This window comes from Labrus bergylta, chromosome 4, assembly GCF_963930695.1.
Source record: "Labrus bergylta chromosome 4, fLabBer1.1, whole genome shotgun sequence".
Lineage (NCBI taxonomy): Eukaryota > Metazoa > Chordata > Actinopteri > Labriformes > Labridae > Labrus > Labrus bergylta.
The window spans coordinates 14,860,362-14,884,717 of NC_089198.1; the positions used below are offsets into that span (position 1 = coordinate 14,860,362).

General features: G+C 39.3%; 3 protein-coding genes across 6 annotated transcripts; all 3 read left to right on the top strand.

Moving 5' to 3' along the window:
• Nucleotides 1–11: 11 nt before the first annotated feature.
• Nucleotides 12–5,045, top strand: zgc:110269 (probable flap endonuclease 1 homolog). Its single transcript, XM_020649987.3, has 11 exons — nucleotides 12–248; nucleotides 1,099–1,165; nucleotides 1,746–1,848; nucleotides 2,115–2,169; nucleotides 2,307–2,368; nucleotides 2,486–2,622; nucleotides 3,234–3,294; nucleotides 3,401–3,532; nucleotides 3,626–3,774; nucleotides 3,862–4,006; nucleotides 4,107–5,045. The coding sequence occupies exons 1-11, from the start codon at nucleotides 167–169 to the stop codon at nucleotides 4,155–4,157; spliced, it is 1,044 nt and encodes a 347-aa protein (XP_020505643.1). The 5' UTR covers nucleotides 12–166; the 3' UTR covers nucleotides 4,158–5,045.
• A 227-nt stretch (nucleotides 5,046–5,272) lies between these two features.
• On the top strand, nucleotides 5,273–14,915 carry agfg1b (ArfGAP with FG repeats 1b). 4 transcript variants are annotated; one of them, XM_020649682.3, is made up of 13 exons: nucleotides 5,423–5,562; nucleotides 6,873–6,926; nucleotides 7,984–8,077; nucleotides 8,356–8,471; nucleotides 8,985–9,117; nucleotides 9,218–9,374; nucleotides 9,533–9,646; nucleotides 10,087–10,225; nucleotides 11,402–11,481; nucleotides 11,602–11,694; nucleotides 12,595–12,753; nucleotides 13,205–13,299; nucleotides 13,421–14,915. In XM_020649682.3, the coding sequence occupies exons 3-13, from the start codon at nucleotides 8,024–8,026 to the stop codon at nucleotides 13,478–13,480; spliced, it is 1,200 nt and encodes a 399-aa protein (XP_020505338.2). In that variant the 5' UTR covers nucleotides 5,423–5,562; nucleotides 6,873–6,926; nucleotides 7,984–8,023; the 3' UTR covers nucleotides 13,481–14,915. The 4 variants fall into 4 exon arrangements, with proteins under 4 accessions (XP_020505308.2, XP_020505320.2, XP_020505330.2 ...); XM_020649652.3 differs by lacking the exon at nucleotides 6,873–6,926 and having other exon boundaries at nucleotides 5,273–5,562; XM_020649664.3 differs by lacking the exon at nucleotides 6,873–6,926 and having other exon boundaries at nucleotides 5,273–5,562; nucleotides 9,536–9,646.
• A 149-nt stretch (nucleotides 14,916–15,064) lies between these two features.
• On the top strand, nucleotides 15,065–17,659 carry fbxo36b (F-box protein 36b). The gene is made up of 4 exons (XM_020650110.3): nucleotides 15,065–15,526; nucleotides 15,723–15,831; nucleotides 16,455–16,627; nucleotides 16,844–17,659. Exons 1-4 carry the CDS (start codon nucleotides 15,431–15,433, stop codon nucleotides 17,366–17,368), a joined length of 903 nt encoding a protein of 300 aa, XP_020505766.1. The 5' UTR covers nucleotides 15,065–15,430; the 3' UTR covers nucleotides 17,369–17,659.
• The last annotated feature ends 6,697 nt before the right edge of the window (nucleotides 17,660–24,356 follow it).

The following is a 24,356-nucleotide window of genomic DNA, read 5'->3' on the forward strand; positions in this document are numbered from 1 at the left end:
CTTCAACACAAGAGCCGGTTCAGTCTGTTTGTTCCACCTGAGATCTTCAACAAGAGGCAGTGAAGTTTTAATAGTTCAAACCTTTGCTCCCCCCCTCCTCCTCCTTTTCTTATTGACGGATGCTAAAGCTATTTATAAACCGAGAAACATATGTGCTGACAGTACAATGGGGATCACCAAACTGGTAGATTTGATCCGCTCGGATGCTCCAGGTTCTGTTTCTCACAAGGATATAAGTGACTACACCGGTAACTATTACACCTTACACCTGTGTCTTTGCTTTCTGTCACGATTGGACAGTGTAGCCTATTGTTAAACTGCTATTGCTAAGTGCTAATGTTAGCATAACACCTCAACCACCCTAACAATGAGACTGTCACATTATATAATTCATAAAAAGCTGCTGAGAAAATATCAACATATGACGTCATCCCATCAGGCTGTTTTTTTTCTCTATTACAGTGGTTATACAAATAATGCTCTGAACTGCTTGTCATTGTTTTCATCCTGTTTGACAGTCGTGATTGTATTTTTTTAAACATATGTAATGTTGCTGATTTTTTTTTTCTACTGCAGTTTATTTAAATAGTTATCCACTCAAAGATTACAATTATGCCAAAAGAAGTCACAGACGATTTGTTCATGTAACATTGTGTGCCAAAGTAACCTATTAGATATGTATACTGTATGAGATGATATACAGCTAAAGAAAGTCCCTTTTGTTTGGTCTTTCAAACTGTCTTGAGGCTTCAATGAACCTCATAATGTTTTTATGGGACTGTGTTACTGCAACCTGCAGATGCATTTTTCATTAAGAGTTCAAATCAAGTAATTTCCACAGAGCAGGATTAAATTGTTAAATAATTCCACTAAAAGCATAGTCAAATAAATCTTTAATGTTTATGTAACTGTTAAATGGAAATAAACAGTACCTCATAGAGTATATTTAAGTACTGTACTTTAGTATATGTAATCTGTTTTTTGATTTTCTATCTCATGGCTGAGTAGCTGTGATACACTACCATTTATGTCTTACCGGGAATTGTCTTTTGTGTGGTGCTGAAGATAGATGAGATGACGGGGTGTTACTCTCCACAGGAAAAGTGATTGCACTGGATACTTCTATTGTGGTGAACCAGTTCAGAGCAGCGACGCCTTCACTAAGGTGAGCTCTTTGATGATTGACGACCAGTCTGTCCCACCAAAGGAATGCAACTGTAGACCTTTTTTCACCATGACTTTGTTTTTCTCTGACTAGTGAATTAGAAATACATTGACACCTTAGTACATTCAGTGTACTGAAAACTAACATCTGAAAGAAGGAAGGCAGGCCTATGTGATGGCCTTTCTATAACTTTATTTAAAATACTCACACTACTGCTTCAGCTGTTTATCTTATGACATCTGTCCTCCCATCAATTATCCATACTGCTTAACCCGTTCAGGGTCGCGGGGGGCTGGAGCCGATCCCATCTTATGACATCATTCTTATTATTTACAACTTAACTCTCAATCACTACTTAATCAAACAACATAACTAAAAATGAAAAAAAAATATTAGTAAAGCCCTAAAATAATGCAACCCAACACAGAATCACTACAAACTACAGCTATCTAGTAGAATGATACAATATCAGACAGTCCTCGAAACAATTTGAAGATTGCTTTTGTGTTTTTTATGATGCACATGGTTATACGTTTGGTCAATACATTTCTATGAAATATCCTTTATTTCTCCTCCTTAGCCCTCTGACAGGTCTCTTTTTTCGCACGCTCACCTTCCTGGAACATGACATAAAGCCTGTGTTTGTGTTTGACGGAAAGCCTCCTGGGGAAAAGAGAGCGGTTGTAAGTAACGCCTTTGAGTCTTAATCTCCTGACTCAGTTTGACAGTAAACATCTGAGGTCTGCAGGACAGTCACGGGTCAGAGAGAGACTAATGGGTGGTAGAACTAGTCTTATATATTTGTTACAAATTACATTTTAACAACATTTCTAACAGGGAAGATGCAGAGAGATTTATTAATCAGTGTGATTTGAACTTAGCAGCACACATTTGTCGTGTGGTACAAAATGTGTGCTAATGCTTATGAAGCTCGTGTTTCTTCCTGCAGCTTGAGAAGCGAGCTGAAGCAGCTGGTTGGAGGTCAGCCAACCTTAATGGCACAGGTACATCTACACAGACTGATCACTAATAGCAGAAGTTTTCACATGTTATACAACTCTTAAAATTCTTGAGATATTCAGTAGGGTCTTATCCTAACTGTCAGGTCTTCTAATGTGAACCTCCTTTGTGCTCCATGCAGCTTCGTCTCAGACAAAAGACTGTGTCCAGCTCCTGAAGTTTCTGGGTGTACCTGTCGTTCAGGTAAGACATAAAATGCACCAAGTTGTTTAAAATGATCTCAGGTTCTCCACCTTCCTTCCCTCCTTCTCTTAATTCATTTCAATCCCACTTTTTTTCCCTCTGTGTCTTGTCCATTAGGCTCCAGGGGATGCTGAAGCACTGTGCGCCCAGCTGGTGAGAGAGGGAATTGTGGATGCTGTTGCGTCAGAGGACATGGACACGCTGCCATTTGGGGCCAAAACTCTCATTTGCCAGCTTAACGCCAAGAAAAACAGGTAAGAGCTGTGCATTTCATGTATTACTGAAGGAATTCTACCAGTATTCTTATATTTTGAAGTCATTGTGTAATATAAATTCAGTTTCCTGCTCTGTATTGAAACTATATTAAATTGACTTGTCCCTAGTAAATAAATAAATTCAAATTCAAATTGTTCCTGCTGGCTTGTCAGGGAGTGAAAATAAAACCTGCTGCCTTTCAAATGCAGAAAAAAGTTTTGCTTTTGCAAGTAAAAAAATCAGGTCACTCACTAGCCACTATGCCAAAAGGGGTTAGCTCTTAATGATAATTATTGTTTTTAGTGGTGATATGATATATTCCATTTTTGTACTGTAAGGTAAAAGTGACTCAATATTTACATTTCTAAAGTTCAACATTCATTCTAAAAGTGGCACACAAAGTAATCGAGTAGTCAGAGAAAACTGTCAGGTATCTGCAAAGATGGAAGCTAAGACAAACACTCAGACCTCAGATAGCTGCTTTTATAAAAAAAAAACATCTGCCTAGCTGAGAAGTCACCTTGTTTTCTTGATCAGATGCAACCAATAGTGAGTTTCAAGGTTTCTCAACTGATCTAATGGTAATCTGTGTTCTTCCTCTCCCTCACAGTGAAATTATTGAATATTCTTTAACCAAGCTGTTAGAGAAACTCCAAATTAGTCACAAAGAGGTAAAACTAAAACTTGCTTTAAGACGCCTTTTAAACCAAATTAAACATACAGAAACACTCTATGCAAATAAGATCTCAGAATTCCCTCGCATTTTTTCTCCACCAGTTTGTCGACCTGTGTATCTTGTTGGGCTGTGACTACTGTGGGAAGATAGCAGGTCTGGGTCCTAAGAGAGCTCTGACACTGATCCAGAAGCATCGTACCATTGAGGAAGTGGTTTCACATGTCAACAAAAAGGTACTTCATGTACAACCAGTCGTCTTTGTTGTTTTTTTTGTGCAATTCTAAAAATGCAAATCTTTTATGACACTTCCAATTGCTGCTCTTCAGACCCATCCTGTGCCAATTTCATGGAAGTACAAAGAAGCGCGTGAAATCTTCTTGAAAGAACCTCAAACCATGAACTCACCTGAACTCACCTGGACTGAGCCAGATGAAGAAGCACTGGTTGGGTTCCTTTGTCACAGCGCGCGTGTTAAGTACGTACACTTTGCTTTAAATTATTAAGCCCATCTTTCAGTGCTCTCACACTAGATCTGTATTAATGTTGCCGTTTCTTTATTAAGGAAGGAAAGGGTCCGTCGCCGAATGGAGACATTTCGTCAGATGCGTGAAAGTAAGCGGGAGGAGAGGGAGAAGGAGGAGAAAGCAGGACGCAGCAAGCAGACACGCATCGAGGATTTCTTCAGAGTAACCAGAAAAAGGAATCGGGTGAGTATTACAGGATTCGATGGAACCTAAAAATAAATACTCTTTAAAATACATTTGAAATGTGAGAGTCAATGTGTTTGCTCTTTCATTTCTTCCCCAGGAAGCTGCAGACTCTTCAAGCAGTAACAGAAAGAGACCAAAGACAGAATAAATCCACCAACACCTGCCACACGCTGCCTCCACAGTCAGAATCAGAAAGAAATGATTCAACTCAGTCCTCCTTTCAAGAGATCTCCAAAATATGATTAAAACATTGACAGACGTTTTTTGTGATTTTGATCTTCTGTCATGGGATGTTTTTTTTTTTAACAAGCTATGCTGCTTCATGCCCACATGAAAGTCTAGACGGCTTTTTCATCCAAGTCAGGAAATAATGGTATTCCACTCAGTAAGATTTAATGTTATGACATGATTATAATCTACAAAAATTAGAAGAGGCAGCAACTTAACATGTTGAGTCATGTTTTTTTTGTAAACGACAGAGGACTGCGCTTTTCCAGCTGCCTTTTTGAAACCACTTCCGGAACAAGCCAAACCAGGCACCTTGTAATATGCTGACCTTTCTTTTCTTTCTTTTTGTCTCTGCAAGGGTGCACTTCCCCCACTGACAGTACAATAACCTAAAAAAACAGCAACAATGCAGTTCACTGAGCAGTTCTTCAATGTATCCAGCAGTGTCCTTCATAGCCACCAAGAAAAGCAGATCAGGCCTTGAACAGCAATGAATGAGAACAGTGTGCTCACTGTCGTGGAGGCCTCCCCCCCAGCCAAAACTGGAGACAGGGGACGTCTCATCACTAGATATTCAATGAGCACCTGTTGTGTTAAGGATGCCAAAGTGTGGACATAAGACTTGAATTTTAAAACATTTACGGAAATGGGATCATGTTTAAAAGAGGTATTGAGATCTTCATGTTCCATATGAAGACTTGTTTAAATACTTGTAAATACATTTTATACAAGACTACATTGTATGTTTTCTAATTTGATTATATATGTCAAGCTTTGGGCCCTTTTAAATAAATCAATATGTAAGTTTTTTTTGTGTTATGTTCTTTTCTTATGTGAGATTTGGTTCATGTACAGTGTTTCAAATGAAGAATTATAGTTAAAAAGTGAGAATACGGGGGGGCATCCTTCCAAGCCAACAGGTGGCGCCTGTTCTTGTGAAAGCCGGTCTGTGTCTCACTTTCTCCGTGTAGAAGAAGTTATTTGTCAGTCTACCCAGTCTACCAGACAGACCTCTCAACAAGGTGTCTGCCGGTGGCACGCAACGAGTCTGCCCCGAAGATACCCGCCCTTGCCCCGGGTCCCCTTACCGAGCTTCTCTCTCCCCCCCCACCACCACCACCACCCCCTCCCGGTGATACCATCCCGCTCTTCTCCACCATGGCGACCAGTGCCAAGCGAAAGCAGGAGGAGACTCATCTGAAGATTCTCCGGGAAATGACTAGCTCACCCGCGAATAGGAAATGCTTTGACTGCGACCAGCGCGGCCCGACCTATGTCAACATGACAGTGGGCTCCTTCGTCTGTACCACCTGCTCCGGCATCTTGTGAGTTCACTCTTGGGGCTAAATTATTATTTGTAGTGAGCTGAGAGTCCACAGGGCGGCGGGTCGGGTCGGGGCGGGGCGGCGGCGGCGGTGGCGGTGTGGGGGGGGAGAGACACCGCTACCGGGCACAGGTCTGTGCGGTACGCCGCTAACTTGGCGGTACCGTTAGCTTCTCAGCTAGCCTTTGAAGTCAGGGCAGGTAATGCTTACTCTACACCGATGGGTTGAGTCCTGTTTACAGCATTATTAACCTGTAGTAATGTTGTATAAAATATACATTCAGAATGAGCGTGAGGTGGGGGGGCGAGGGGTCTCAGGGGGCTTGCTGCTTGTGTGGTCCAGGTTAGCACAAATACATAATGGTCAAATATTTGAGCAGCTCGACATGAAAACCTCCTCTAGTTGAACTTTAGCTAGACCTCCGACAAAGCACCATGTCGCAAACACACACACACCTTAACACACACACCTTAACACACACACGTAAACACACCTCTAGATAAGCAGGAGCAGGGCGGGTCTCTCGGGGAGGTAGATGAGAGACAAAGTGGGGCAGTGGGTCGTCCTCGGCTGCTGTCTGATTAAACCCCTTCTTGTAACATCCTTACGAAATCACAATACATCCCTTATGTCAAGATCTTGCCCAGTTAGTATTGGATTATGCTTTGTTGTTGTTGTTGTTGTTGTTGTTGTTGTTGTTTTGTCTTAGGCTCATCTGCTAGTTACACTCAAAAGATAGAGCAACATATTGAATACAGGGTCTCTAGTCTGTGCTCCAGGACAGACCCTCACATGTTAAACATTGAAGTATGTATGACCTAATGTCTTTATAATTAAATAAGTGATGTTCTCTCAAGTGTGTTTGTAAAGCTGTTTAATCTTAATGATGTGTAACTGTCAGAAAGTTACAGGTGTATTCACCTGTACGCCAGGGATTTCAGTTTGGAGCATTAGTGACTTGAAGTAAAAATAAAAGTTGGTAGGCCCAGTTATGGTTTGATTATGAATGTTTGTCTGAAACTGAGTCAGGCGATCATACTGAAGGGGTTTGTCTTCCTAATGTCTGTTGATCAAGTTGTACAGATTATTTTTTCTGTGGATTCACATCAAATAGTTTTAAGCTCATTCATCATGATACAAAGGCATACTAATATGTAACGTTTCCATATTAAAACATATCATATGTTTATTGTTGAGATGTTTTCTCACATTACCCAAAATGTAAAAAAAAAAAATGAATCAATATATTATTCAGGGTACATTTCATTTAGTTGCCAGTTAATTGTGTCATAACCCCCTTTCCCCTCTAGTATCAATAACTTCAGAGGGAACTTAGAGGAAAGCACCAGATGAGCCATCAGAGAGTAAGAAATAAAGTTGGTCACCTGTTTGCTACTTATCATAGTATCTATTTGTGATGAAGTGCGAGTATTCATTGCTGTTTAACAATTGGCTAATGCCACCCAACAAGCTAATGCCTACAGTCACATGATTAAATAAATGACAAGCTCAACACACTGATAACATTTTGACTTCTGACTGAGGAAAAGACCGTTGAGCTACCCCACTAATGAATTTGCCACATAACATCAGCTAGCGTTTTTTCACATCATCTTATGTTTAGTTGGCAAGCTAACGTTACGTTAGCTTATGTTACCTGCTGCTGTTTTAGTTGAATAGAATAAAATGTGACCATTCGTTGAACTGATTTTCTACATAGATTTTGATCTGCAAATGTCTTTGTGAACAAAAAGACATCTCGTCCCATGATCTCACGTTATTGCTTGATTATTGCTCATGATGGATTAACATTGGGGGTCTTTGTAGATGATATAGCAACGAGTAAGGTCTTTTATCTGCTCTTTTGTGAAGAGGCGCTATACAAATAAAGATTAATTGATTAAGATAACTAGGGTGGCAAACATTAGTGTGCTTTAATGTTTTCTACAGAAATGAACAATGCTAATCGGCTTTAGAGTTACTGCTAACAATATAAATACTATTGTTCTTCAAAGGAATCTGCGTCAGTGCCAAACAGATAATGTTTCCTCAAAAATCAAATTTATGGTCAATTTGTTTTTTTCATTAACTAGTTTCATTTTAATGTCAGGTATTTGAAGAATTCAAAATAACATTTCATAAGATTTTGACAAAACAGTCAAGTCAATATCAGCAGTAAATACTTACCTCTGCAGTTGTATTGGTTTGTGTCGCGGATGTGTCTGTAAAATATTTACATTGCTCTCAGTTTCCATTTCCACGACCCAAACAATAGTCATGCAGCTGATCAGTCTGAGATTAAATGTATCACTGCATCTGTGATTGGGGTTTTTGTTTGCATGTTTCATGTCACATGAAAAGCACTGGGTTGGGACCTGCGACGCTTGTTCTTAAGCTAACTTATACCTCCTCCACCCACAGACGAGGACTGAATCCCCCGCACAGAGTGAAGTCCATCTCTATGACCACATTCACACATCAGGAAATCGAGTTCTTACAGAAACACAGCAATGAGGTATGATAGACTCTTTGACTTGCACAATATTTCTCATTCTTTTAATAGTCATGAGTATCTGTTTTCAATTCAGAAGTAGCATCTTGGCATTTTTCTGAACCCTGCTTAGTCAACTTTATTGGCATTCCTTTCTCCCCACTTTTTTTTCCTCCCTTTTCTCGTCATCCCCTCCCCCCTGCCCTTTACTTTTCTCTCACCTCTTTGGCTTTGCAACACAACACCCCCCACCTAAATCCCTTCCGTACCTCCCACTCTCCTCATTCCTCTGCCCCCTGTAGGTCTGTAAACACATCTGGTTGGGCCTCTATGACGACAGGACATCAGTTGTTCCAGATTTCCGAGAACCACAGAAAGTAAAAGAGTTCCTTCAAGAAAAATATGAAAAGAAAAGATGGTAACATAAACACATGATTATTTTTTGTGCTACCATTCAGTACTATTGACATTGCATTTTTTTTACTCTGCTGGTACACATTTATAAATGTATAAATGGCTGAATGATTTATTTTAAACTTCCATGCATAATTGTATTTGTAAGTAAATAATTATTCAAAGTGGCAAAAGTCTGCAGTTCATTCAGTAATGCTTGCTTGTTTCTATAAAGTGTGATGCAATGGAGAAGAGAGCTCACAATGAAGTGCCACATCTGCCAGAAAACATTTGCAGTTAGGGATTTGGTTAACCACATGTTTTAGTTTGATAGCATGCTCTTCATCAGTAGGACTTCATTGTCTAGGATGACTACGTGTCACTTTCTGCTTTTACTGCAGTGTAAGTAGAAGGAAGAGCATAACTGTCAAACAATAATTTAAGATGTTTAAACAGTGTCCTGATCAAATCATAAACACTGTTGATTTTCTTTACTTTGAATCTACATTTTTGTTAATGTTCTTCCCTGAAATCCCAGGTATGTTCCTCCAGACCAGGCAAGGGTAAATGTTCAGGCCTCTGTGTCTGGCTCCTCAGCCAGCAGCACTGGTAGTACCCCTGAAGTCCAACCCCTCAAGACCCTGCAGCTTAACAAGACCCCACTGCGCCAGGTATCAAACACTGAGACATTATTTGCTCATTAGATAGCAATCTGTGTTGTCTTTTTGACTCTGGTTCACAAAATCCCTAACCCCCTTTGTTTTTGCCCAGTCTCCGGGGGTCGGTCGTTCCCAAGCTCACTCAGCTGCTCTGGAGAAGAAGTTTGACTTGCTCTCTGACCTGGGAGGAGACATCTTTGCTGCTCTGCCCACTCAAACCTCCAGCTCTACCAACTTTGCCAATTTTGCACATTTTCCAAGCCAGTCGGGTAAAAAAAAGCTCTCTTAAGGGCCATTCATTCAAATTCAGACGAATACAGATTAATGTAGATAGCAGTATGAAGTCTTTGATTTGTCACCATCTCATTTCCCTGCCATTGTTAATTTTTCCACTTTCATTGTCTATGTTGATTTTCCTTGTGTATAGCAGCAGCACCTCAGGGTAATTCAGATACCAACTTTGCCAATTTTGAGGCATTTGGAAACACCACAATTCCATCCCATCTGAGCACGTCACCCCCCTCAAAGTCTTTTTCATCAGGTACCCCCATCCCCCCTCCCACCATTGTCTGTGTCCATGCTATCCACAAACACCCACCCTCACCTGAGAATATTTAGTATCTGTTTCATGCCCACTGTGTCCACTGGGGAAGCCCATTATGAGTTCAGTCAGTAAAATGCTCAAATGATATGCTGGTCATCATTACTGCTGATGCATAGCACACCTCTTCTTAAACTTTCCTCAGTGCAGTGAACTGCTAAGTAGTTACCCATTTTGGGGAAACACTTTTGCATCCCATCAATTTGATATTCATTTTACAAAGCTGTACAAGACATGCTGAGAAGGGAGACCCCCAGTGGACATTCAGTGTTCAAACTCACACTATGAAAATGTTACCACATACTAAGCACCGAATAGACTGATTTAGTTTTGTGTTTTTATGAAAATATGAGCGTCAGTTTTTAAAATCATTTTCATAGGTGGAGGTGTGCCAATTCCATCAATGTCTAGCGCTGTCCCAAACCAAACCCACAAAGGAAGCTGCGATCGCTATGCTGCTCTGGCTGAACTGGACAATGAATTCAGCTCGACTGTCTCTTCAAGCGGCAATGTACAAGGGTGAGAGACTGGCAGACACACACACACACACACACACACAGAGCAAAGTAATAACTTTAGAAAGTAAGGATACTTCATGAATTGGATTGATCTTGTATGCAATGTGTAGAACTGGTGCAGTACTGATGGTGACTATATTTCTTTGTTGTTAAAATGAAGTCGGCCCACCTGTATCATTAAATGTCTTATACTTCTTAATGAAACACCTTTATTTCTAGGCTGAAACAATTCTAGACTTTGTTGGTATGATTATAGTCTGAGAATAGTCTTGGTTTCACGATTATCAATACATTAATTACACAGGGATCAATAATAAAGTACAAAATAATAAAACAAATGAATGACTGATAAAGTAACAATTTACGTTGATTTCTTATATTTAAAATATAGTATTAAAAGCATTTTTATAAATATAACACTAGAATTGGCTATTCATCCTCTAGGGAAGTTTTCCTAATGTAGGTAATAAATTAAAACATTATTAACTGTTCTTAAATGCTTATTTTTAATAATCCATTTTAATTAATCTAATTTTACATGTGCCATGACAAAATCCAGTTTATTATTATTATAGAAGTCTAATACTAAAGCTGCCGATGTGCTTTGACTCCCAGGAGTGACCTGGCTGACGCGCTGTACTGTCGTATGTAAGATTTCTGCAGTCGTGTCTTTGGTTTGCAGCATAATACAATCCGTTTATTGCAGCACCATGCAAAGTGAATACAACGTCCATTAGTTTCCATTCATTTGAACAAAACAAACAAACAAACAATACAGCTGCGGTTTCTCCATGCTGCCTGCCGCCTCAGCGGTCAAAAACCATAAGCCCTTCCGGGGTCAAACACCTCCTGTACCTTGACAAGTGACGTACATATATACCTGTGACTTAAACAATAGGACAGTGACACCCAGTGGCACAATAGTGAAAATGATTTACAGCTTGACCCAAAAACATGAATATGGCCCTTACAATTATTGTTGTTTGAAGTTAAAGTAGAAATTAAATAGAATTGAGAACAGCTCCCATGCAGTGCAATGAATAATTTCATTATAATTGATTAACCTGGTGTAGCAGAGCATTGACTATGAATGAACGTTTTACACTCTGGTTAATAGTGTAACGGGTTAACTGCAACATGCATAGTCATGTATTAAAAATATGTTTCTTTTTCACAGGAACATATTTGGACCGGTACTTGGTTCATCGCCGGCCCAGAATCCTCCTGTGTTACCCAGCATTCAGCCTGGTTTTGGAGGTGGTTTAAGTGATTACTACTTCATTGATGCTTACAGATCCAAATGAGATTTTCAGCATGGTACATTTTTTTACACCACACTCAAAGACTCATTTTGCAACTTACTCCTTTTTCATCCAGCTGTCCCATCAACAAACCCCTTCGTTGCTGCAGCTGTTGCCCCGGAAATGGCTACCAACCCTTTCCAGACCAATGGCAGAGCTCCAGCTGCAGGTGTGTGCATTACATCCGGCATACAAAAAAAATTGTGGGGGAATGTCAGCTCTCATTGTACGACTGAACTGTTTACAATGCCCGGCCAGCGCTAACCACTTATATGCTTACACTGTACGACCCAATTGCTGGACATGGCCTGAGAGCTCACACTGTACGAGTTAAGTCTCAACAGAGCATTTACAATTGTCAATAGAAAACTCCCACAGATGATGGTTGAATTCAGTAATCTCATATGCATGGCTCAGATATCCTACACTCGCCAGCAAAAACTCTCTCTCTCTCTTTCACTCACATGATCTGCATCACAGAAAAACACAAGCTGACGAGCAGCTACATCATAACAAATATGATCTGTCAGCTGGAGGTCCGCAGATACAGTTCATTTTATGATTGCAGGGGAAGACAGATTTAACAGGCATGCCTGCTGTTGCCATGGGGATTTCAGGAGCTATACTAGTTAGTTTGTGCAGGTATGATCAGGAGAGAAAAAGTCCCGGAGTCAGGGAATCAGCTCGCCGCTCTGCTCAAACTGTGGGATTGTGTGCTGTCGTACAACCAAAATATCACTCGTACCAGAAATTAATCCGACTGGTCGGGAGCAACCGATCTGGCCGTGAGCAGCTCGTGCCTCAGTGTACACTGCACAACTGACGACATGCGTTCAGGCTGAAATTCGGCCAGACTTCATAATAAGTCCTACGACTCAAAATTCTGGTCTAAATCGGCCTGAAATCGCACAGTGTACGCCCAGCTTTAGATAACAAAATTTCTTTTGCGCAGGCATTTATGTTACTTTGATGTGACCCAGTTACGTTGCACAATAGTTTGTTTTGATTTGCCAAAGTATGTAGAATTACTCCTCCTTGTGTTGTGTGTGTGTGTGTGTGTGTCTTGTAGCTTCGTTTGGTACTGGCTCTATGAGCATGCCTGCTGGCTTTGGGAATGCATCTTCCTACTGTCTCCCGACCAGTTTCAGCGGAAACTTCCAGCAGCAATTCCCCGGCCAGGCCCCCATCCCTTACTCTCAACCTGCGGCCTACAACCCTCAGTCCAATGGTTAGTGGCCTCCTACATCCCTCTGTCCTCTCACCCTGCTCCACCTGTGTGGTACCTGTTCATGTCATGATGTAGGAAACAATCATCCCTTAGCACTAGTGGTAAATAATCGTGATCTACATATAATATCTGTACAAGAAACATTACAGTATTTCTGCAGCCACATAAAAGCATGACTTGTCAGTAGCACTGAACAGTGATAACAGGTTGTATATAGGATTAAAAAATGTAGGGTCTGTTTTGGACAAAAAACAAATCACTGAAAAATCTCTGTTCATACCTGAATGTAATCTGAAACTCTGGTGCTTGGCTCTTTTGTCCTCTTCAGAGTTTAATTTCCCTAGATGTGTTTAAAAATGATCTCTCAATATGTAGTTCAGTGCAAAATAAGTGTAACAGTTGCAACAAAATCAAATAATTGCACAATACCTTTCCCTGTATCACACTCTAGGCCCTGCATTTCCAGTCTACGTCCAGAACAAGCCCTCCATGACGGCCTTTGGGCCACCCATGGCTGGCCCTGGCATGTCCAATAACCCCTTTATGGTGATTATGCATGTTTTTTAATCAGCTTTACCAGCTTTAGGTATGGAACTCATTGATTTCTCAAAAAATAAACATTTATTAGTAAGGGATACTTAATGCCAACCTCCTTTTTTTCCTTCAGGCGGGAGCCCCAGCAGGGTCGTTCCCTTCGGGGGGTACTTCCACCAACCCATTCCTGTAGCACAGCTCCCAGTCATCGCCACAAGAGGGCAGCATGCAGCACATATTCAACACACCCATCATGCAATTAGAGGCAGAACATTTTTTTTTTTATAAGACTTATGATTATTATTTTTTTTCATAAAAAGAGTTTACAACACTATGAAGGAGTTCAAAGGACGCCATGGACACATAAGGGACTGTTATGGGGGCTAATTTACTATTTGGACTATATACAATGTATGCTTTTTACTTTTTGTTTATGACTGTAAGCTCTGTGCATATCATAATTTGTAATCACAATTAAGTATATGTTATGTATAACAAGGACTGAGTTAACAAGGGTGAGTATACACACACCTTGTGGGGAATAACCCACTGAAAAGTATCCATATAAGTAAGGGTACAAACTTTATGAATTTTAACAGGGTTCCATCCAAATCCATGATCTATGGTGTGAAGCAGCCATGATGATGCAGGTATTTCATTTTTAAAAGGGATGACTTTTTTGTTACTTCAGCACAATTGCTTCCTTACTGGCTCTAAGGTGAGATACGTCCAATACTAATATACTCATCCAGATACTGGTTGCCTATATTCAGCAGACCTAACATTTCCTTTTTTCTAATAAGAGTAACAGATAGATTTGATGGGAAACAGGCACTTGAACTATTAAGTCATTCTCACAGATATTGCAAATATCCAGGAGTGCAAGCTGAATGTGGGTTTTGAATCCAGGCCGGCTCTTCGACTATGAATCCAGCAGTAAAGTCAGATGTTTCAGCTCACCAGGTAAACGTAAAGACATGTCTTTAAGAGCACAACTGGAGGAAAGGGACAACAATTTAAGAGAATTGTTTTTACATTCTCTTTACCCGCTTTACCTAAAACAAACATTGCAATTGTTAGAGCAACTGTGTATAACCTGTTTCCTTCTGGTCAGAGATTTCATATTTAACAATATTCTCTGAAAATGTAATGAAAAAAGAAAAGACTAATAAGGAGGGCAAAGGCTGTGACTCAGATTGAGTTTCAATAACGTGAGGTATTTCTTCACATGGTTGTTGCTGTTCTCTTCACAGGGAATGCCAGGTGGTGTACCTGTCCAAGCAAAAATATACTACTTGTGAAAACAATATTTAAGAAATGTTGGTTATCTTGTATTCACCACACTCCATTGGTATCCGTTTTCTTCCCCGCCTTCTGATTACAAAACATTTGGAGTGAAGAATTTAGATCTGGAGTAGTAATGATGTTCCTTCAGTTTACTTTAAAGGAAGACCAGCTAAAATAACAGGTTGATAATTTGGGGAATATAACTTTATGAGACACGTAAGAACTAGGGTCTACAATGTGCCACCAATGACTTAACAGTTTATTGTCTTTGCAAGAATAGGTAAGTAAATGTGTACATATATAAATACATGTATAAATAAATTAAAAGATTTTTAACTACAGTCAAGTTTTTTTTTCATGAGTTGTGGAAATTGTGTTGTCTCTGTTGACATTATGTTAATCTATTTTATGTAAAGAGGTGTCAGTTAAATATTAGGAAAACCCTCTTGTGCTGGATCACTAAGCCTGGTAAGTGCAAAACTAAACCTTAAAATTTAACTTACGGATTCAACACCAATAGCCTACTAATCAAGTGTATCATATCCACCTGAAGATTGAGATAAGGCCTACACTGCATTAGTTTCAGCTAAGTGTATTTATTTATAAGCAAATGAGTGAACACATTTTACTGTGTGTCCGTGTAGGCTACGTGTAAATCCGATTTCCATGTCCATTATTTCACATAACCCACTCGACATTTTAGTCAACATTGTGTCACGCAAACCTTCCTAGAGTACATAATATTTACATTTGGCTAAAATAGGCTTAATGCTAAACTTCTCTCCTTATTATTTGACCGTAACGACGTCTCCAGTTAAAGAGAGCGCTGTTGCCATGACAACACAGAAACTTTGACATGGCGTCCCTCTTAACAGACCCGCTGTTTGAAATCGCTGGACGCGGTTCACCACCAGACAAAACTTTTTACAATTTTTCTGTCAAGAACACCGTTGTAAGTACCGGTAATTTGATAAGAACCGTCAGTGTTCGGTTTTTTTTATGTGCCATTTCATTAACAGGGTGTTGCTCATGATGGTCTCACCGTTGTAAACTACCATTTGAAATTGAACGGTTGCTAGTAGCTTAAGAACTTCAACAAGACAACAGTAATTTAAAGTAAAATATTGTAATTTAATGCTGATTTTCAGGTGATCTGGAGATGGTGGAAGATATCTCTGAGAAGTGCAGATAGGCACGCCAGACCTGGGGAGCTGAAGGAGTCTCACCAGGACTTCTTGGATGACACTCAGTTACAGAGTAAAGACTTCATAATGCACACTTTGTTTACACATGAAAACATCATTAAGTTCATCTTTTCCCAGATTTGTCCACCTAGCCTATATCATGAAAAAGATCAATAATACATTTTTCACTCCACTTTTAACTGGGGAGATTCATGTTAATTTTATATTTGACATTTCATGCTACATGCGTGGCTTTTGGTTGGTATATGAGAGGGGTCAAAAAACAGGGACCACTCCTTCCAGTCATAGTTCTGCACTAAATAACTCAGAAAACCTCTAACCTTAAGTGGTGCCTCCATAGTGTTAGTTTACAGAGAGCATTTCAGAGGGGAGTGTCTATTTGACAAATTGTTGTTAAAAAAAGGACAAACAATCTGGTCAGCTGTGCTGAAATATGTTCAAATGTTTTGGAAATACTCACCAATCAGGCTTAAAATTACAAAGTTCATTTCTATAAAGCTTTGATAAGCCTAGGCTTTTTATACTTTCCATTTTAAGCAACACTAGACCTCTACAGAAATGTATATATTTTTATTATACAGTGCTTTAGATGTTAATTGTTCTATAATCAGTTCTGTATAGCAGGCATGTGTATATTTTATGTGAGAACATACTGAATGATCGGCTTCTTCCCAGGTGAGGTCAGTATGGTTTTCGGTCCTCAAATTTTGCAGTACACCAAAGCTCTGTGCCAAGGCCACTTTGATTATCTGGAGCGCCTGCCTGACTCCTTACTTCTGTCGATAATAAATTATCTACAACTAGAGGATGTGGGTCAACTTGGACGGACGTCACACAGGTTCAAGCAGGTAAGTTCTAGAGACAGACAAAAAAGTGCTTCCATCCATAAATTGTATCCAGGGAAATGAATCATTAAGTTTATGATTTAGTTTTAAGCATTGTACAATTTGCCTTTTGTTGGTCTGTTACATGAATACACCATAAGAAATCATCAGTTTTTAAACCTAAATGGTTTTTGTTTTGAAACAAATCAGCTCTAATGTTTACATTGCTCTGCCCTTCAGCTATGTATGTCAGACGGGTTTTGGGAGCAGGCAGTGCGCCGACACTGCAACACCGTTTCAGATGAGGTAACTTCTCTGGCAGCTGAGGTGGGATGGTTCAGCATCTTCTTCACCAGCAAGCTGCAGCTGCAGAAATTGCTTAGCCGCAGGAGGCTGAAGTCTTATAAGGACCATGAGGAACAGGTCTCTGACCGCAATAAAATGGTTGAGAAATCTATTGATGAAAGCTCAGAGGAAGAACAGATATCCGGTCCTGAGCTGGACTCTCAACTTGGTATTATCCCCGATCCAAGCCTTGGCTCCGAAACTGGCACTGGCTTTGACACCAGCTCTTGCTGTGATGCTGACCCTTACCCTGACCCTTGCCCTGAACCTGAGGCTGGCTCTGAATTCAGCTTTCCCTTGTCTTACCAATTGTTGCAGGAGACCAAGAAGTGTGTGGAGGAAATGCAGGGCCCAAACGATGCACTGATTATTGGAGGAGTAGACTGCAGTGCAGAGCCAGACAAGACACAGAGTGAATGACTGTTACACATTCCTCAACCTCAGATGAGCTGTGTAATGACCATCACAATAATTGCATCTTTAATTTGATAAATACATTTTTCTCAATGTGTCATATAGTTTCTGAGTTGTTGATCCTCTACAGTATCTGGGTTTTATTACTTTCTATTTTTACGTGCCATTAACTTTGTGACTAAGTGTAATAATACACTAAAAATGCAAGAGGACCTTATAGGTTGTTATAACTGTTCACGGTAATAATTGTTTTTGTCTACAGAAGTTTAACGTTTTACATCTAATGTATATAACACAATAAATATGCTAAATATAGTTCTGCTGTTTGTTGTTTATTATTCTCAAAGTTATTTCAAACACAACTTCTGGAACTATGTGCCACTTTAGTTTTAGATTTACGGGGGGGGGGGCACAGGAACATTGTAAGTAATGTCAGGTAGGTGTTAATGCTTATTAATGCTTCATAGGATACTTTACTTCATCTGAATGCCTTCAAGAAACTTATGTTTATGTATTTTACTGTGGAGAAAATTATAAGTTATTGTTTTGATAGATTTAGCATGTAATTCATTATGAATCAGGAGCAGGTCATTAAGAAAAAGTAGCCAATATTAAGATCTAGACCTATAACTTATATCTATAAGAAAAAATTCTATCCGTATTTACTACTGTATATGTATCAAACTGGGACGTTTGTATGACGCAGATTTATCTGGAAACGGTGATTCATTTATAAGAAATTCTGATCTGTATTTGTGAGACAGGATTTTGTGTGCCTTATTGTGTGTGACCTTTTAACAACTTTTCATTCAATCATCTTAACATTTTTTTTAACCAGGTCATGGTTCTTAGAAATTAAGTGCCCCCCCCCTCCCCCCAAGTCATTTCGACATGTTATCAGCTTAGCCAGGAAATTCAGTTCCTGGTTTCCCCATCAGCCAGTGAGCGAACTCGGAAGAGCGAAGGTTCCCTTCATGCTTACCAGGTAGATGGCAGATGGTGATGATTTTATTAGATTTTTAATCTAATTCTCTTAGAAATATTACTGGTCATTTAAGTTCTGAATGCTTTTTCATAGGTTTTCAAATTGATAATTATGAGTTACAGTGAAAAGTAACCCTGAGTCTTGTTCTCAGTATGTGTATTTCAGATCCAGTGACTGGATGTGCCCTTCCTTGAAAGTAGTAGCCTATTCAACCAGAACATAATCAACACATCATTACATGTACATGCTTTTATATATGGACTTTATTTAATATACATGATAAAGATTTACATAAACATTTGGAGAACTTTTGCTTATGTACAAACATTGATTTCTATGCCTGGTAGGCGTTTCCACCTATTTGACAACAAGTAGGTCAGTTAGTGTCAAATCATGATCTGGAGTCCTTCAAATCACAGATAACATGCGCAAGTAATGATTAGATTGTGAGTGCAGTGCAAATAGAAAACAGTTCCCTATAGGGGGCAGTGGCACAATCTGCTGGTAGCTGTTGGTCTACTCTTTGTTCATCTCATTTTGAAATTCTCTCTATGGCTTCCTGTGTGTCTGGCTTTGCTTCATAATGGTATGCGTAACAATAAGCAAAACATTTTGCAAGTCTTCAAAAACATCAACCTAGTCCAGTTACCTTTTAGATCAAGCTTTGAAGAGCACTTTTGAGGGTCAAACAAAGTTATGTCGGTATGTCACAAACAACCAGGACATCGCAAGTTTCCCTGGATATGTACCAGATTTAGCAACTGAGATGCAATTGCAACTGAGTTGTTTCCCTTGCCAGACAACTGTGAGCTTGAGACAGTTTGAGCAGGGATTAGCCAGAAGTGAGTCTCAGCCACCTGTGCTACTGGCCTGCACTATAACAACTTAAAGTGGCAGCTCACCTCTGATTCTGATAGTATGTCATCCGTGGTTGAGACTCTACAAGTTATCCTAAGTCTTTCTTGTATCTTAAGGGCATATGAATATTACTGAGTCCAACGATATTCAGAAGTCATTTTCAATTGCCTCTTGCCTCAAATCTGCTACTACTAACTACTTTGGTTACTGACTATTCTGGCCTGTTGGGTCCACCATGCTGAAACTGGAGTTCTGGATACCAATCAGGTGTGGACACCATCCTTACTCAGCTTGAAAACTTACTTCTGCAACACATGTGTGGCAGGCTATAGTACCATAGATACCACTGATCTCTGCAGGTTTTGGGTCACGATTTAAATAATTATGGAAGGGGCCATAAATCAGGTATTCTTGGAAAACCCTCACAACATGTTTGGGTATTATGCAGGAGCCTTATCAGATATCTGATCCAACTCACAGCCAGATGGTAATCTGATGAGGAGCTCATGTCCTCAATTCACGTGAGCGTCTAGAGCATATGACCTCAGATCTGATAAAAAATCTACTAAGTAAATCGCTGTCCTTTGTTCCACTAAAAACCTACTCGTCATCCCATTTCAGGTCAGGAAGGCCAGACGCTCCAATCAGAGCCGGCCCTAATCATTTTGGTGCCCTAGGCAAAATTTCAGCGGTTGCCCCTTTAAGTGCAGCCAGTTTGACCACGAATCACAATATTCATACACTTAAAGAAAACTGGCATACAGCTTTATATGTAACATAATTTCTTTATTTAAAAAAAATAACTTAAAAACAAACATGAATAAAATGGTAGTAACTCTAATATTTCTTATAAACACAAAATAAAATAAATCCAAATAACTAGTGTAACAGAACAAACAATATCAAACAGTGCAGGGAGCAGAAGTGGTTACAGACAGCCCAGGTACAGTAGGGGATGGATTTTAATGTTTTAAATTACATCTGGAGAGAGAAGAGGAGCATTTGTGGAAAAATGGGCATTTTATAATATAGTGTGAACACAAAATATTATTTTCTGTTCAGAGCAGCACCCAAACGTTTCCATAACAACCAGACCTACAGCATGCACAACTATCTATACAGTGAGGACTTCTAGCACAACATGCATTCATGCTCTTAGACAAAAGGCCAGAGTTAACGACAACAGGAGGTGGAAAATAAACATTTTAATTAAACTGGTTATTTTCTTAACATGAATAATCTTAACCTAATAAAAGTACAGTGGAAATAACTGATGTTAACTCGAATTAGGAAACACTGACGTTACTATCATCGATCATAACAAGCTATCTTAACTACACATAGTAACTACAACAGATAATTGATCTGTGCAGCACGTTACCTCTGTGTCTTTTTCACATTATTCCTCGTTTTTTCTCCGTCCCTGGGCTCCCGAGGGCTTTGTTGTTTTTTACATTACGGCCATTTATAAACGTGATATTGATCCGTATGGTCAGTGTCACTCAATTCTAATAAGTCACCTGCCCTCCTCCTCCACAACGAGCAGGTAACGAGCAGGTAACGAGCAGCTGTGTTGTGATGAGCCGCCTCAAGCAGGAGACAAGAAAATAGAGCCTTTTTAAATATGTGATAGTTGTGTTTTCATGGCTTCTTTTATATCATTACTCAATAAAAAATTATATTAGATAAATAATATTTAGTGATATTTAAGCGCATTTTTCCTTCTATTTCTTCTTCTTATCTTCAACTTTTCTGCCTCACTCATTTGGGGCGCCATGGGCGCCCCCTATGGAGGCTGGCGCCCCTAGCATTTGCCTATACTGCCTATGCCCCAGCCGGGCTCCAATCACAGCCCTCAGGGTGTATCAACCCTCTACAGAATGAGAGTTAAAGTCTACCAGACTCCCTGTGAGGCCACTAGGTTGAGCAGCACCTGACCTGCTCTGCTCTAAAAGTGCAAACAACAGCCAATATTCCTTTTAATTAAAATAAGCAACCAGAGGAGCTTTTCATCCGCACAAGAACTCCTCACTTGGCTGCTACTCTTACTCGTATAACTGAAAAGCTGCCAAGTCCACTGAAGCCTGGTGGACTGGGCTAGCCTTTGCTTCTTGCACTTTGGCAGCATTCACCTTAAATTAGATGCAACAATGTAGAGGTTCCTTATATGCCTTTGACCATCTCAGCTCTTTGTTTTTTTGGTCACAAAGTGAGTGTGTTGAACTCCAACCACAGTCAGTATGTATGCAGCAGGGGACAGGTATTCAGTGTTAATGTGCAGTGTTGGCATGAATCTATTTATTGTATCACTTCATGTTGTAGTTTCTAGTATCCATTAGGTTTTCTCCTCATCCTCAGAGAGTTGATATTGAAAGATAGGCAAGGTACACACATGATCACAAGTCAATTACAGGCCTGATAAACAACCATTCACACCTCCTGCCAGCTATAATAGACCCCAATTTAACTTTCTTGTATAGGTTTGCAATTAAATCCTTAGAAAATCAGTGCTGTTTAGAAAATGTTTAAAGGCCCAAGACTGCATGTTGGAACCCAGAACTTTTTTGCATGAATGCGACCATCATGTTGTCCTATTTATAAGTATGGTAATTTCTATTCCCCATTTCCTGCTTTAACATTGAGATACCAATTATACTTCTTTCGATGCTGACCAAGAAAGAACAAACCCCTTAGGACACAGTGCAGTTGTGCAGCTAACAAATAAGCTTGTTTTTATGTTTTAGTTGGCTTTTATTTGTCGGTGCTCCCTAAAGTCCTCACTGTTCCATTGGGAATATTTTCAACCAGTGCCTCTTGAGAGCTTGAGAGAGCCCATAAGAGGATGGAGTCAGACCATGTAAAGACCACAAAGCAGACCATGTGGGGAATGGGATGAAAACGCTCTGCTCTTCTTAACCTTTCCTTCTTCTTTAGGCATGGCTAATCTTCCCAAGGGTAAAGCAGTAGGGCGCTCAAAGAGCAAATATCTTATTTAGGAAAATATCAAACATCTTAAACAAAGTGGAGAAGAGAAGTAGGAATTTCAATCATATGGTGTATCTCTTTCTCTTGCTCTCTCTCTCTCTCTCTCTCTCTCTCTCTCTCTCTCTGATCTTTGCTATTTTTCTCAATAACTTGATCGCCTTTGTCACCACTCTGCTGGTAAATCCTGGGTTTTGACATCATTTGAGGTAGGCTTTTATGTACAAATTTTCAAAATATGTATCAGTTTGTAAAATGCATTTGATTAAAGTTATCCATCTCAGCAGGAATGCAACACATAGTAGACCCATACACTTGGCTTTCAGCTTACATCTCCCTGCCTTCCCTGACCTACTGAAAGATGAAACCTGTAGTCTCTTTTCATCCACTCAGGAGGCTTAACTTCTTACTGACACTAAGATCCATTTACAACAGGACTGACGTTTGATATTTACAGCAGATAGTTTTAACAGGGACATGCAGCTTTCTTAAAAATAATATATTTTTAATACTCATCAAACCATAATCTCTTGTTTTAATGCTTCTGGGACGCATCCAACCACTGGTGGCTCAGTGTGATTAATTCTCTGGCTTCATGAGTTAGAAGGCGTTGGTCTCTCTGAGCAAGCAAAGCTCTTGATCTTTTGCGGGGCACTGAGAGCTTGAGACCATTTGAGAAAGGATTAACTAATATTATCTGAGGTTTGTCATATTGAATTAGCCTACATCACCATAGCTGTATTGAAGGTCACTGCAAAAGCAATAAAGATAAGAAAATGTAATTCATAATTTACCATGGGTACAACTACTGTTAAACAATGAAACACGTATATCCTCTTAACTAAATCTAAAGAATGACCTGTGTCTACCTAAAACCTTGTGGCTTTCTTCTTGTGTGTAGACTCATTGTAAGGTATCAAGTGTATCCTCAGAGTGACCTCGGTCCTGTCACATGATAGAGGTCATACGCTTCAGGCTTTTTATAAACCACCTGGTGAAAAGAAGCTCGAGTGCTACATTGATCTGATCCTCTGAGTCTTTGACTCCTGATTTTAACAAGCATCACCCCACTGTTACTGAGTGATTCTTCCTTCTGTAAGAACATGGGCTATTATCTCCTTGTGGTTTTCAATATCATACCAGATAACATCTTCAATTCAAACCTATTATTATTATATATATATTTGTAATTATTAAACATTTTTCATACAATTGCTTATTGGTTAAAAGAACAGTTTAGCATATACTACTAACTTCTTGTAAGCTTCAATGTTAAACAGCATATAACACATTACATGTGTTAAGAGTAAAAAATACATCTTAAAAATAATTAATACGATTTTCTAATGCATTTAAAATAATTATGACAAAGCTGTGAGCACAAGATCGACTGCACAAGCCCAGATCCTACAATTAGTCTTTTTGACATTTTCTTTAATTGAATAATATCTAAATATTTCTCATTACTCAGATTATGTAACACTGAAATACACATCTGCTTGAATATAGTACATTAGTTTGAAAAACATTCTTCATAGCCCAACTTGAAATGAATGCATTCTTTTTTTTAAAATTAATTTCATATGCAGCAAATATCTCCACCTACCCATATTTAGTTTATATAGCTCTACATACAGTATGTCCTTTAGAAAACAACTCAAAGTAACCTGTTTTATTTAAAAAAAATAATTGAAATACTAAAGAAATTGTACTATATAATCAAGCCAAATTTTATGTAGGCTTTCTCTTCTGTATCCAACTAATTATTTACTCACAGTTCAATCCATAGTTATAACTTTAACAAGGCATGTACATGTTAAAAAAAATGTTTTAAATTTAGCAGAAAAGTTTAAAGATTTGATTGTATTAACTTGTTGGTCACTGATGAGAGTCAATTATGAAAGAGCAGAGGCCAAAAACGAAGCAGACAGATTAGGAGTAAGCTCTCTAAAGTTCCTGCTACTTTGAGACTAGGAGGAGGAAAGAGAAGTAGATGAGTATGTGGAGATATTCTGCCATATTGCAGAATCATGGTTGCCTATATTACCAGCTTTCATTGAAAATATTTCACATAGCCTTTTGCTCAAGACTCCGATGACGCTACAACTTAACTTTCATCTTTATGCTCTGAAATCATATGTTGATACAGATTTCCCCAACTTTATAAAA